At 38.0% G+C, this 15682-nt stretch overlaps 1 protein-coding gene across 1 annotated transcript; it reads right to left on the bottom strand.

The window, feature by feature from the left end:
- Positions 1-376: 376 nt before the first annotated feature.
- LOC131961733 (NLR family CARD domain-containing protein 3-like) lies at positions 377-15433 on the bottom strand. The gene is made up of 8 exons (XM_059326592.1): positions 15169-15433; positions 13598-13714; positions 12585-12772; positions 9404-11207; positions 7525-7701; positions 2576-2749; positions 1798-1971; positions 377-1272 (listed from the first exon to the last, which is right to left on the bottom strand). The coding sequence occupies exons 1-8, from the start codon at positions 15297-15299 to the stop codon at positions 1266-1268; spliced, it is 2772 nt and encodes a 923-aa protein (XP_059182575.1). The 5' UTR covers positions 15300-15433; the 3' UTR covers positions 377-1265.
- Between the last annotated feature and the right edge of the window lie 249 nt (positions 15434-15682).

Below are 15682 nucleotides of genomic sequence, written 5' to 3' on the forward strand. Positions count from 1 at the left end.
CCATTTTTAGGCATATCGGAAAATTACACTTTTTGACAAAAAAACATGACTTTTTTTGTTTTCTCCAAATTTTGCACATCCTATTATCCTTTTTCTCTGTCATTTCTAGATAAATTACATGATAATGTGTATCAACAGACTATAATGGGGCCATTTTTAGGCATTTTAGAAAATTACACTTTTTGACAAAATAACGACATACTATAGTATGACTTTTTTTGTTTTCTCCAAATTTTGCACATCCTATTACATCTTATTTTTCTGTCATTTCTAGATAAATTACATGATAATATGTATCAACAGACTATGATGGGGCCATTTTTAGGCATTTCCAAAATTATTGGAAAATATTCGTACATCCTATTATATATTGTTTGTCATTTCTGCATAAGTTACATGATAATATGTATCAACAGACTATAATAGGGTCATTTTTTAAATGGTTCCCGGTGCTGCATTCATCGGTGTGTGAATGAACTCCCAATGGTGGCAGGTGAAAGAGCGCAGTCTGTAGTGTAAAGCGCTTTGGATAAAAGCTCTATATAAGTGCAGTCAATTTTTAGGAACAGGAAGTGAGAACTAATTATTTTTATATATAATTAAATTACCTTTTAAAGAAATCTCAGAGTTGACAAAAAAATGGATAACAACTTTAATGAGTCACATTTTGTAAAGATAATGAAATTTCAAGCAAGAAAAAAATATTCTGATAGTAAATATTTATACCCATGTTATCAGGAGATATGTTTAGAAACTCTTTCAAGACTCGAGAGTTGTGAATAATTGTCTGGTGACAGGACAAGTACTTTAAACATAATCTGTTAGTTTTCAGCTGATAAACTTTATTAAAGCCTTAAAGGTTTTATCTTCTACAACAAGCAAATATTCATCTGTTATTATATGAGAAACTGCCAATATGGTAGTAATAAGGTAAGATCAACTTCTTTGGTTATTTACAAATCTGTGGAAATTAACTACAATTCCCCTTTATTCCACAGGGTGGAGCTGTAACAGAACACAAAGCAGACATATGCATCTAAATGTGTTGATGTACAGTCATGTTGTCATGAAGAGAACTAATGTGCAGAGGAACTCTGAGACTCCTCCACCTCCGTCTGTTGTTTCATTCATTCATATAATCTGAATTCAGTGTGTCTGCAGAGAGAAGGACAGAGCAGCAGCAGAGCAGTCCACATCCTCTGATGATACTCTGTCACATCAGAGGAACACAGGGACCATGCTGGACTGGACTTTACTGGAGATCACTACCAACTGATGAGAGAAGAAGACAGACAACAGAAGAGATAAATCAGAGACTCTCTTCATCAGCATCAAGTCTGTTTACTCTGCAGATTTCACTGAAGTACACAGTCTAAATAAACAGAGAGCCCTGAACGCATCATTACTGCAGAAACAGAGAGATATGCTGTTTGAGTTCAAAGCTGTTAAAAACCAGAGTCTCAGTCACACTTGATATCATCAACTCTTAAACATTATAAATATTAAAATATCTTGACAAATCAAACATATTTGATGAATGAGGACAGCTGTCTGTTCATGTTGTGATGCTGTCAGCTGTAATACAGATTTATTTCCTGGAGACATGAACACAACAACTCAAACACATGATCACAACAAGCTTCTGGCTGATCTGATTGGCTGACTGTTCTCTCTGTGTTTCTGTCACCGTTCTCCTCTCACAGCTTCACTGAGAAGGTCGGAGGTTTACAGGAAATACTGGATCTTTCTCTGATACTAACTGTGTTCAGTACAATACTGCTGAAACCCTCTACTGACCTCAGAGTCTCCAGTCTGCAGTGTGGACTCTCCTTCAGATCACACAGCAGCTTCACGTCTGACTCCTGCAGGTTGTTTCCATACAGCCACAGCTCTCTCAGATGGGAGGGGTTGGACTTCAGAGCTAAAGCCAGAGAAGTACAGCTGATCCCTGTCAAACTGCAGTTCCACAATCTGAATAAAGAATAAATTATGCAGATAAAAATAGATTTATAATCCAATCAGATGTGTTCAGGTTTTAATGTGCAGCTCAACATTACTGAGTCATAATCAATGAGCTTTTCTCTAAAATGAGTAGAGTGACTGTAATTGTGTTATTGTGGATCATCATGATGTCAGCCTTCTACAGACATCATCCAAATGTCACCACAACATTCATAAAACTATTCATGTCAACACAGATTAATAACATGCTGCTGCTCTCAGTCAGGTCTGTCATTAGAGGATCAATACTATATTGATCCTTTAAACAGCTGTGTGTGTTCTGAAGGATCAATGTTCATGATACAACATTATTTTTGAAAAGATATTAAAATTACTTTCAATTTAAATCAAACATTAGTTCAGAGGATCTTCTGTATACAGATGTGACCATTAACAACAATTATTAACATGAGTTTACTTTAACAGTACTTTTTTAGTACTAAAAAAATAAAAAATGAACCAAATTAAATGTACTACTTTATGAATGTTATGAAATGTCATGTTTATAAATGAATTAGGTCCCATTGTTGATGAAACATATGAGATCTATAAAAGTAACAGTTAGTGAACTGACTTCAGAGTCTCCAGTCTGCAGTTTGGACTCTGCAGAAAATCACACAGCAGCTTCACTCCTGAATCCTGCAGCTTGTTTCCTTCCAGCCACAGCTCTCTCAGATGGGAGGGGTTGGACTTCAGTGCTAAAGTCAGAGAAGCACAGCTGATCTCTGACAAACTGCAGCTCCTCAATCTGAATAAAGAATAAATGATGTGACTTTAGAAGACAAAAGTTCCTGCTTGAAATCATTCAGTGTTTAATAATGTGTTCAGAGCTGAAGAAGCTTTAGAATGAACAAGTTTAGAAAATGGAAACTCCTGAAAACACCTGAACTCAACATGATGGAGGTTAAAACAAGTTGTGTGAGAACACTGACATCAAATCAGACATGATGGATTCAAAATGAACTGTTGTTACTTTCTTTATTTTCCTTTTTCCCCTTATTCAAAACAATTATGTCATATTATGAAAATACTAAGATTTTCTTTAAAATGAAGCAAACAAGACTTTATCAAATAAATAATAATTGAGGTAAATTCACCCTCTTCATATTCTCTCATTTCAAAGCACAGATTGAGGCTATTCTCATCAACACACAGCTGACTGAGTGTGAGCTGCAATTACAAACATGTCAGAGGGACTAAAGGTCGGAATAGTTACAAAATAAAACGATGAATAAATATTTTTTAAAGCTTGTGGTTATACATTTGAACAGGTTTATGTATGAACATTGATTCATATGATGTATAGAATATAGTTATTATTTGATATGAACAGTCAGCTCTGAAAAAAATAAATGTGGATTTGTTAATAGAAAATGTAGTAAAAATATCAACCAGATTAATGGATCTGCACTCAGAGACAGCCATGATGAAATAAAGAGGTGAGACACAGAGCTGGAATATATCAAACCAAACTGGGAGCACTCCACAGTTAAAGTGTTCCTTTTCTATGTGTTGTATCAGATATTTAAAACAGATTAAATCAACCATCAAATGTTCTGCTCTCCACTGTTTGTGTTCTAACAGCATTTCTTCATCACGTTTCACCTTCATATTACTTCTAACGTCACATTATTAGAACAACAACATTCTCTTACATTCAGACTAACTTGCTGTATTTCATCTGATATAGTATTCATCATTCAAAAGAGAGAAAATATACATCACCTACTTTGTATAGTAGGTAGATAACAAAGTTTCCAAACATGACAAATATGTCAGAATGAATGTTCTGTTGATCCAAAGAAATGGACAGAGACTTATGTTATGAAAAAGACAGGCTGAGAAGCCCATGTTGCTGCTTTTGGAGACAGAAGCTGATTTCTGGAGGGACTTTGCTTGCTGGTCATTTCCAGAGATGCTACTGGTGGAGAAATGGTTTTAGGTTGTATTTGTTGCAAGTTGAATGCATATTTGATGGTAAAATGCTATTGTAGTTCATTTCTACATTTCTAAATTCACTTCTGGTATGATAGTAGTAGTACGGTAAAAACAATGTTATTTGGAGTAATGTTGGCCTGTTGAAGTTAATGTAAGGTTTAATGGTAATTTTATATTTGTGTGTATATTTGATGTAAGGCAGTTTGACTAATTGCAGTATTTCGTGTTTCTTTTCTTTTTCTCTTGTCAAGGTTTTCAACCTTAATGTCTTAACTGAGTGACTTAATAACTAAACAGAAGAAAGAAGAAGCGTTTGAGTTGATTACGTTTAACCCTGTAGATGGTCAAGGCCTTTATCAAGTTTGGGCAGAAGTAAAGTGAAATCCCCTGAGAACTTGACAGTGAATTTTGGGAAAATGGAAACAAAAGATACTTATGATATTTCTTTTAGGAATAGTGGAGTCATACATTCAAGGTTTCTTCAGTTTAAACTATTCAGTCAGAGAGCTTCATAACAATGGTGGAAAAAGAAAATGCTGAATATATAATAGTTATTAACTGACAGTTTAAAGAGAGATAATTTGATACATGTTTGATATTTATGTATTTTTGTATGATTATGATGTTAAATAAAAGATGAAAATCAGATTGAATGATCCAGTGGAGGATTTGACTAGTTTGACTAATTGCAGTATTTTGTGTTTGTTTTCTTTTTCTCTTGTCAAGGTTTTCAACCTTAATGTCTTAACTGAGTAACTTAATAACTAAATAGAAGAAAGAAGAAGCGTTTGAGTTGATTACGTTTAAGCCTGTAGATGGTCAAGGCCTTTATCAAGTTTAGGCAGAAGTAAAGTGAAATTACGATATTTCTTTTAGGAATAGTGGAGTCATACATTCAAGGTGTATTCAGTTTAAACTATTCAGTCAGATAGCTTCATAACAATGCTGGAAAAAGAAAATACTGCATATATAATAGTTATTATCTGACAGTTTATGTTATTATGATGTTAAATAAAAGATGAAAATCAGAGTGAATGATCCAGTGGAGGATATTTCTTCTCATATTCAGGTTTTAAATGTGCAGCTCAACACTGCTCTGCCACAGTTAAACTGAAAATGGAAACTCCTGAAAACACCTGAACTCAACATGATGGAGTTTTAAAAAAGTTGTGTGAGTACACTGACATCAGATCAGACATGTTGGATTAAAAATGAACTGTTACTTACTCTCTTTTCTGTTTCCCCTGATTCAGAACAATCATGTCAAATTATTGAAAACACTAAGACATGAATGAATATGAATGAATGTGACTTTATATAATAAATAATAAGTGAGGTAAATTCACCCACTTCTGATTGTCTCATTTCAAAACACAGATTGAGTCTTTTCTCATTAACACACAGCTGAGTGAGTGTGAGCTCTGCTTCATCCTCAGTCCTCATTAGAACTGGATCAGATGTTCAGAGTAAAGTGAGATACATGTTCTCTTCATCTCAGATTTAATCTAGTAGCTCCCTGAACAAACATACCTGCAGCTCATTATTTATGCTCCTGACAGAAAGAGACTTTCTCAAAGTTTTCAAAGTGTTTCTTCCTTTTGATTACTGACTATATTTACAGAGAAACCAGCTGTTCAGGTAACCTGACGCTGCCAGATGTTTTGTTCCACAGAACCGTCTGAGAAGCCGTCATTGGAAACTGTTTGGAAAAAGGCAGAAGCTTTCAAAAATATCTGCCAGCTGATTGGATAAACTATGTGTCCATCAGCGTCTATCACAGGCTGCTGAAGCCAGTTGGGAGAAGAGCTAAAACATGTCTTCCATGGGGAAAAGCCTTCAGTGTTCTTTGATCTTCCTTTAATGAAGAAATACTCAGTTTGAATACAACTGATATTATTGCAGCACCTTCGCTCGCCTCTTTCTCTGTTTCATTGTTTTATATAACAACAAGAAAGATTTGGCCTGAGCCCACATTATTGTTTTCAACAAACTGGAGTCATCACACACATCTAAAGAGTCGCCGTAGCCATAGACATATATACATAGACGCTGCATCGACTGTGGAGGGACGTGCCTAAAGCGCTGCCATCTTGGTACAGGGCTAGCAGACGCAGTGGTGAATCAATTTACAAAGGAAAGAGGTATTCCTCAATCTCAAAGTAGAATTATTCGCTGAATTTTGGACCGATTTCCAAACGTATTGATTTGTTCAAAACATCACTCATGAAGCTATGATACAGGGTGCTTGGATAATCTAAAAATACTGCTTTTATAACCCAAATACAAATTCTACTTAATGTTGTCAGCAGACGAGCTTCTGACGGAACATCTGTGAATGAAAAGATGACGGTGTTGTCCCGAGTTAAGTCTGTCCGCGGAGATCTGCTGCTCGTCACGGGAGCACACACAGCGAAAATTACATTGTGATGATTTCTAAAGTCCGAATTAAAAACCATATAACAGTCTTTGTGTGCTTCATCAATGACGATATATAACCTGCTGTATGAAAGTTTAGACTCAACAATGTATTTTTAAACTGTCACTTGTTACAATTGGGTTTTTCTTCTTTTTTTTAAAATCAAAGTCGGTCAAATAAGTGCTGATAATACCTTTTGATTCCTATCGCAGTTTATTTATTTTATATGCATCATCCCTACTTCCTGTTACCTTGTTATTAAATGAATGTAACTCACACTATCAATCAAAAATGGCTCAATATATGTGCTGAAATAAAGTTACAATGGTGATGCAATATACAGAAGTGGGACTATATTTTATTACCTGCCGAGATCTGCATCGCTCCTTTCTCAGACCAGGTAGGTATTAAATGTATGAACCGTCCATTCAAAACAGTCTAAACTATAAACTGGTAAAAGCATTTCACTCCTAGATGTCCAGAGACAAAGTTATGGTGCATGCATTATTTGGCAAGACTCATATTTTACCTGCTGAGATCTGCATCCCCCAGTTATTTCAGTCATAGATGATAATAGTGATATCATTATTATAATAATAACAATAATAATATAATATTAATATAATAATTATACCAATAGCGACAATAATGATAAAATAACATAATTATAATTATAACAATAGTAATAACAATATAATAATTATTATTATTTGCGTGTGTGTGTATATATATATATATATATATATATATATATACATATATACAGATATATATATATATATATATATACAGATATATATATATATATATATATATATAGATATATAGATATATATATATATATATATATAATTTTTTTTTCTTTTTTTTTCGTTCTATCTCTCAAACAAACTGAAAATAGCTTGACAACTGAGTGATTTATTATCACTTTTATTGTTAGAAACACCATTCCTCCATAGACTGCCCTCCTTCTGGCCCTGTTCCAAGATGGCCGCCCTGTAGGCACGCCGCTCCAGTGGGCGGCAGCAGTCAATGCGGCGTCTATGTGTCTATGGCCGTAGCAACCAGTAGCTCCTCACAGGACACTGATTGGTCCAAACCACTGGTAGTTCAGACCCAAACACAAGATGGAGATATACACTGTGTGTGAGCACAACACAGGAACTGACCTCAGAGTCTCCAGTCTGCAGTTTGGACTCTCCAGTCCAGCACACAGACGCTTCACTCCTGAATCCTTCAGGTCAGAGTTGGAGCTCATGTACAGCTCTCTCAGATGGGAGGGGTTGGACTTCAGAGCTGAGGCCACGACTTCACAGTGAGTCTCAGAGAGTTCACAGCCAGAAAGTCTGTGATTACAGAAAATATAACATTTTAAATATAACCAATTCTTTTACCTTTTCTTCTCCCATTTAGTTATTTTAATTGCTCCAGTTGCATTCATAGTATATTTACTTATTGTAATATTATAATTTCTTGACTTGAGCTTTCCTCAAGTGGAGTTAAACGAGCTGAAGTTCATGTTTTGGAGTTAAAAATGCGACCACTGGACTGAACTGAAGTTCTTGTTCACTGGCAGAATGAACCTGGAGGTCCCAGCAGCTGACTGTGTGATGAGCTGCTGTCTGAGGAAATCTAGTTAATTCAGGCTTTAATAGGGTTGCAAAGGGGTGGAAAATGTCTGGAAAATTAAAAAACAAGTTAAACACTAATACCATACATCAAATATATTTAGCCCATAATATCATCAAAACTAACTAAACTTTATGCAGTCAAGAGGCTCAAATGTGTGACTTCAATAGTCTCGTTCTCTGGGCTCAAAAGTGGTCCAGAGGTCTAGAAATCATCTGTGCACGTGATGGAGGAATGCAGAGTGCACGTAGGGGGCATGGCCTCAGTGGCCCTGCAGTAAGACTAAGTGTGCTATGTGCATGTGATATATATCTGAATACCATAGATATTCAAGTGGACTTTTCCCCAAATATATTTAAGTTTCCTGTTAAGGGCCAACTTTCAATTTAGTCAATTCCTGGTTTATTCCCGTTAATTCCCATGGAAAGTTTCCAACCCTAAGTTTGAACTGGGCCAAAGACTGTAGCCAGTCCGGTGTATCAGCTTAAACCAGTTTGATTCTGTGCCAATTGGCTGAACCTGGATTTGTCATTTCCACATTAAAAATGATCCGACATCAAGCGACATGTGCCAACATCGTCACAGCGCCTAACCAAATGTTTTCCAAACATGAAAACTACACCTGGGCGGGCTGCCGAGGTTTATTTACACAGTTAAAGTATATCTGGTCACAATTATTAGCATTTTTTGATTCATTTTTTTTTACATCCAGGGCAAGACACCAACTGTGACTGATTCCTGTATGTCCCCTCGCTGATGGGCACCTTTATCTGTGAGACGAGGTGTGCATTGGTTCCTTTTCATTTATTAAGTGTTGATAGGCAACCTGCCACCACACCTCAGCACTTTACTAAACTGGTCACATAGTAATTATCCAACATGCTCAAGGGATGCTTAATGTTCAATGTTCCAAGTTTGTTCTTTCATTATTTTATGTTGTTTCATTATCATTGTAAATGAGGGGTTGCCCTAAATGATTCCTCGAGAAATAAACAAAGGATAAATGAAAAAATGAAAATGAAATCACAGATGCTCTGCAGTCACACCCATGGATAGATAGATAGATAGATAGATAGATAGATAGATAGATAGATAGATAGATAGATAGATAGATAGATAGATAGATAGATAGATAGATAGATAGATAGATAGATAGATAGAGACAGACAGAGAGAGAGAGAGAGAGAGAGAGAGAGAGAGAGAGAGAGAGAGAGAGGATAGCATCCCTCCACATATTGCTCAATACAAGCAATAATTTTTCAATAATTTTCAATACGCAGGTTTAATGGTAGTTGAAGAAAACTTTGATAGTGTGCAGGTTTTATACTGTGCATGTGTGTAAAGTGTGTATCTTTACTCTAACACTGATGCTTCAGCTTCACATTGCTGTATAATGTTGATGATCACATCTGGACTTACTCAGCTTTCCTGCAGTTCCTCACAGCTGGAACCAGTCTCTGTTTTCCCTCCCTTGTTGTGTTGTAATTATTCAGGTCCAACTCATCCAGAACCTCCTCTGACATCTGCAGCATGTAGGACAGAGCTGAGCAGTGGATCTCAGAGATGTACTTCCCTGATCCGTTCTCTGACTTCAGGAACTCTTGGATCTCCTGATGTACTGAGAGGTCGTTCATCTCCATCAGACAGTGGAAGATGTTGATGCTTCTATCAGGAGAGATCTTCTTAGTCTTCATCTCCTTCAGGTTGTTGATGGCTCTCTGGATGACTTCTGGACTGTTGTCTGTGTGACCCAGCAGGCCTCCTAACAGTCTCTGGTTGGACTCCAGAGAGAGGCCATGAAGGAAGCGAACAAACAAGTCCAGGTGGCCATTTTTACTTTCGAGGGATTTCTCCATGGCTCTCCTCAGGAAGACATCCAGGGATGGGTCACTGTTTTTCATGTCCCAGTCTTTCCCCAGAAAAGCCTCCAGTACCTCTGTGTTCCTGGTGGTGTAACAGTGGAACATGTAGACTGCAGCCAGAAACTCCTGAACGCTCAGATGAACGAAGCAGTAGACTGTTTTCTGGAAGATCACACTCTCTCTTTTGAAGATCTCTGTACAAACTCCTGAGTACACCGAGGCCTCTGTGACATGGAGACCACAGCGCTCCAGGTCTTCTTGGTAGAACATGATGTTTCCTTTCTGCAGCTGTTCAAACGCCAGCCTCCCCAGCTTCAGAAGAACTTCTCTGTCAGCCTCCATCAGCTCCTGTGGACTCATCTCATGTCCCTCATCGTACTTCTGCTTTTTCTTCTTTGTCTGAACCAGCAGGAAGTGTGAGTACAGGTCAGTCAGGGTCTTGGGCAGCTCTCCTCTCTGCTCTGTAGTCAACATGTGGTCCAGAACTGTAGCAGTGATCCAGCAGAAGACTGGGATCAGACACATGATGTGGAGGCTCCTGGACGTCTGGATGTGTGAGATGATTGTGCTGGAGCGCTCTTCATCACTGACCCTCCTCCTGAAGTACTCCTCCTTCTGGGCGTCAGTGAAGCCTCGTACTTCTGTCACCCTGTCGACACACGCAGGAGGGATCTGATTGGCCGCCGCGGGTCGGGAAGTTATCCAGACGAGAGCCGAGGGAAGCAGATTCCCCTCGATGAGGTTTGTCAGCAGCACGTTGACCGATGACTTCTGTGTGACATCAGACACAACCTCCTTGTTGTTGAAATCCAGAGAAAGTCTGCTTTCATCCAGGCCGTCAAAGATGAACAGAAGTTTACAGACGGCGAGCTTCTCTGCTGTGACCTTCTGTAATGTTGGATGGAAAACATGGAGCAGCTCCAGAAGACTGTACTGCTCACCTCTGATCAAGTTCAGCTCCCTGAAGGAAAGCAGAATCACCACACTGACATCTTGGTTCTCCAAACCCTCTGCCCAGTCCAGACTGAACTTCTGCACCGAGAAGGTTTTTCCAACGCCAGCGACGCCGTTGGTCAGAACCACTCTGATGTGTCCCTGTTGGTCAGGTAAGGCTTTAAAGATGTCCTGGCACTTGATTGGAGCGTCGTGGACGGTCTTCTTCTTGGAAGCTGTCTCCAGCTGCCTCACCTCATGTTGGGTATTAACCTCTTCACTCTGTCCCTCTGTGATGTAGAGCTCAGTGTAGATCCTGTTGAGGAGGGTTCCACTTCCTGTTCCATCACTTCCTTCAGTCACACGTTCACATCTCCTCCTCAGACTGATCTTATGCTCATCTAAAACCTCCTGCAGACCACAAGGCACTAAAAAAGGAACAAGATAGACAAAGCAAGAAAGAGAAAAGCAATGAGTAAAAGTGATTATTTTTTATTACCAATATGAAAAAAATAAATTTAAGAACATATAAAGTAGAAAATGCTATAAAGCAATCATCAATTCTTGAGTTTAAACAATACATTTGTTTTATAAAAGAGAAGAAAAGATGTTTTCTGGGGGAACATCAGTAATGCCCCTTTTTCTCTCAGCCTCTGACTGTGTCAGTGTAAATGTTTGATTGACAGCAGGAGGCTGAGCCTCAGCAGCTCCAGATGCTTTTGTCAGTGGAAGGTTTTTATGTGAAGCAGCAGCAACAGGAAATGTTTGTTTAAAACAGCAATAAGTTAACAAGGCTCTGAAATGCTGTATTTTATGTTTTACTGCTTGCTTTTAATCAGTTATACATATATTAAAGCTGATATATTTAAGTACAAACCGGGACACAGGAGGAAACATAAACTCCAAACCACAGAGATTCAGTTAGAAGCTCCAAAAGCACTGAGAGTTGAACACAGAGAGTTTCTGTGGTTTGAACACAGACACAAGTTGATCCAGTCAGTTTAACTACAGGCTTGGCTTTGGTTTGAGGGAGGAGATAATCTCAGGTCAGCCCCTGTTCCACGTAAAACCAGCAAGAGACAAAGTAAACAAACACGCTGAAAGCTGTAGTTTATAAAGTGACAGCAGACAATGTTTTATTAGCAGAGGCTGTTGAAGTGAGAGAACTGTTAAACATCTAAACGGGCTGATGTTGATGTCAGCAGGAACATTTTTCAGCTCCTTAATGTGCTGAAACTGACTAGCTAACTAGAGCTCCACTGCAGCTTCAAATACTGTCGGCAGTGCACTTTTCCTCAACGGATGTTTGGTCACTTGTTCAACAAGTCGATCTACAGGACAAGAAGTGTGTTTGTGTGTTAGAGAAGGAGGAAACATTAACACCTGGATCTTTTTCTGTGTCTGTGGTAAATGTCTGTCTATGATAGAACAGTGATGTTACTGCTTTAAGCTGTTTAATAGTTACCTTATCTAAGCAGAGGGAGAACAAACAGCATGCTGATTAGTTCATGCAAAGACAGAGGGCCCTATCATAAAACCAGAACATATAAAATATAGATCTATTTCTTCTGAGTTGTGATTTTCTCTAAACAGAGAACACAGAACAACTGATACATGCTGATAGAGCAGATCTGTCTGCTGGAACAGAAACAACATGCAGTTCAATTCCTAAGTTTAATTGATAAATAAAGATGATTATAATGTTCTTAAGAGCCTGTGCTGTATGACACAACAAATGTCTCTATTAAAACAACTAGTTGTGTATTCGGACAGGAAGACATCAGCAGACAGAGGGACAGTCTTACTGGTTCTGGATCTTTGTCCACACTGGGGACAGGGGGAGTCTCCTGGTGAAGCAGACTGGTCCCAGTATGAGCTGATGCAGCGTCTGCAGAACCAGTGTCCACAGCTGGTAGAGACGGGATCCTTCAGGACGTCCTGACATAAAGCACAGCAGGACAGCTGCTCCTCCTCATCACTCCTCTTCCTCTTCCTGTTAACACATTTCTTTATTTTATTCAACATTTCTAGATGGGAAATGTTCAACTATTGTAGCTACAAAAACAGGTTTAAATTTGTGGTATTCTGAAAACAATAACTTGAACTGAGTATTTTATACCTCCAACAAGGAGGTTATGTTTTTGGTTTGTTTCTCTGTTTATCAGCAGTTTTACAAAAAAAAAGCCAAATTTTTCATGGAACTAGCTTTTTGTTTGAAGGGGTCTGTTAAATTTTGGGGCAGATCAGAATCACAGGGTCAATATACTAATACTAATACTTTTCTACTCTTTTGTTAACATTGTGGGATGGTCTTGTTGTTGGATCTTCAAGTGTTTTTGGTTTATTTGCTCCCATATTTATATGAGGTATGCATTTCCCATAAACAGACTCTTTTATTCGCAAGTCCAGACGGGATATTCTGTTTCCTGTCAGTCTCTATTGTAAACTATCTAATGAAGACATTCATATGATTAAAATTTTCTCAACATATAAGTGCTCCAAATATTCATTAGTGTGTAGTTAATCAGCTAATAATCTTTAGATCAGCACAAGCCATGGATGTTCATGTTGGTTCTTGAGCTTCAGGAACAATAAATGGTGAAGAGAATCTAAGCTCAAAATTCCACTTAATAATAATTAAAAACTTTTGACTACAAGCTTTGAGTTTTTATTAAGTGGACTTTTGACCTTAAATTCTATTCACCATATTTACCAAACTACCAAGTACTTTGTGAAGAAGCTCAAACTCTTCATACACATCTCCTTCCTTTATGCATAATCTTCTCTCCAATCAGTGTGCAGTAAAACAGTCTCTTACTTTGTGTCTGAGGGTCCAGGTTCATTACTGAAGACTGGAGGTTCATGTCTGGACCGGTCACTCTTCATAGACAGACAGCCGGACATGACAGACTCTGCTCTCTGTCTGTATGAAACTCTGCAAACACAAAAATAGTTTTGGTCATATCACATCAATCAATGATGATGAGGTTTAATAGTTTGTATTCGTCCTCTTGGATTGTATTACAGGTTTTCTCTGTGACTAACAGCTGTCAACAATATGAAGAGGAAAATGGAACAAATTATGTCTTTGTGTCAAAAGAAAAAGATTGCATTGGCAGACAAAACTGAAAATGGGTCATTGAGATGTAGTTTACTGGCTCTCTGCCTTCTAATGTGGCTCTGTGCACATATGTGTGTGTGTGTGTGTGTGTGTGTGTGTGTGTGTGTGTGTGTGTGTGTGTGTAAATGAAGACAGATAGAGAGAACTTTCAGGATAGTTTTTGTTTCTTATCATGAGGCAAAAGTGCTGTCAAAAAACAATTACTCTCAATCAGATGCTCTCAGGTACTGAAATTAGGTTCCGATTGATTTAACGTGAATCGGTACTCTGTAATACCGAAGTAATTAGTTGGGTACCTAACCCAGTGTTTCCCCTACCATTATATTAGGGGGCGGCTTTGCAATTGGGTTTCAACTTTTAAATGTTATGGGTTCAATATTAGTATATAGCAGCTGCCTAAAATAATATAGCTCTTGGTGTTAAATATTGACACAATATGATGATATTTAAGAGATTCAGATGTTTAACTGAGGCTGTATAGTTATATGGTGCAATGTAAATTAATTCAGTAATAAAACACTGTCACCAAACACCTCCTGGACTTCAGTCAGTCTGAGAGACAACCAGTAACACTGAGTATGAGCTCAGAACACAATCACCATGAGAAACTACTTTCTGTTTGAATTCAGCATTCAGTCTGGTCTGAAAATGTTCCTTTAATGTGTTCTCCTGCTTTAATAAACACTTAGTACCTGAATTTCCCTATCTGGCTGTCTTGTTAGACATTTATTTATCCGTCTGCATTTTGTTTGTTAATACAAACTCAACACTCTCTACAAGTTACTTAAAAAAACTCCATTAGGGCTGATTATGCTCTCTACTGATTTACTGGGACTTTGAGCAGCTGAACTTGAGCGATTTATGTTTGAACTGAGGTTAGAAGTGGTCCAAACATTGTGGCAGACCAGCAGACTATATAGCATGTGACAGTGATGTCACAAGTTTTAGCCCAGACAGTTTCCTTTTTAGCATGTCTTTCTGTTTTCTGTCACTTTGTACTGTCAACTATCAAATGAAGGCAACACTTATTTTAATTATCATTTAATTATATCAGGAACAATGTCTGGTGGGGATCTAAGCTCAAAGTTTTACTCACTAACTGACACATGCACAGATGGACCTCAACAGGGTGCAAGTTATTTCTCTTTGACTGTGTCACAAAATGTCAAATTTTTGGAGCAAATGTACTTGATACCAACTTTAATGTGCAAACACAAAATAAACATAAAACATTATTGTCATATAAATGAGTTGGTATCAGTTTTTACTTTGTGTCTGAGGCTCCAGGTTCATTACTGAAGTTCAGAGGTTCTTTTCTGGACCGGTCACTCTTCATAGACAGACAACCAGATACTACAGACTCTGCTCCGTCCTCCTCTTCCTCCACACGATCACTCATCTTCTGATCTGAAGTCAGTCTGAGAGGGAAAACAGCAACACTGACTGTTAACTCACAACATTAAAGGAGAACAAGTTTGTTCAAGTCACACCCAAAACTTAGAGAAGAGGAAGTCAGTCAGACAAACACACACACACACACACACACACACACAGTACAATAAAACCACTCAGCCCTCCACTTTCTTTAAATCTGTGATTGTTTTCTTTGTTTACTGTATTTTATTCAGCCATCATGACTTTGTGTGCTGGATTAAAACTCACCCCGCCTCAGCTTCAACTTGTCGTCCTCCCTGTTCTGTTGTGTTGAGTCGTAATGGAGGCTCAGCTGATTGATACTTTCACTTCCAAGGTTCTCTCCCTGTTCTCATGAGCTGGGATCAG

The sequence above is a fragment of the Centropristis striata genome, chromosome 23 (assembly GCF_030273125.1).
Source record: "Centropristis striata isolate RG_2023a ecotype Rhode Island chromosome 23, C.striata_1.0, whole genome shotgun sequence".
Lineage (NCBI taxonomy): Eukaryota > Metazoa > Chordata > Actinopteri > Perciformes > Serranidae > Centropristis > Centropristis striata.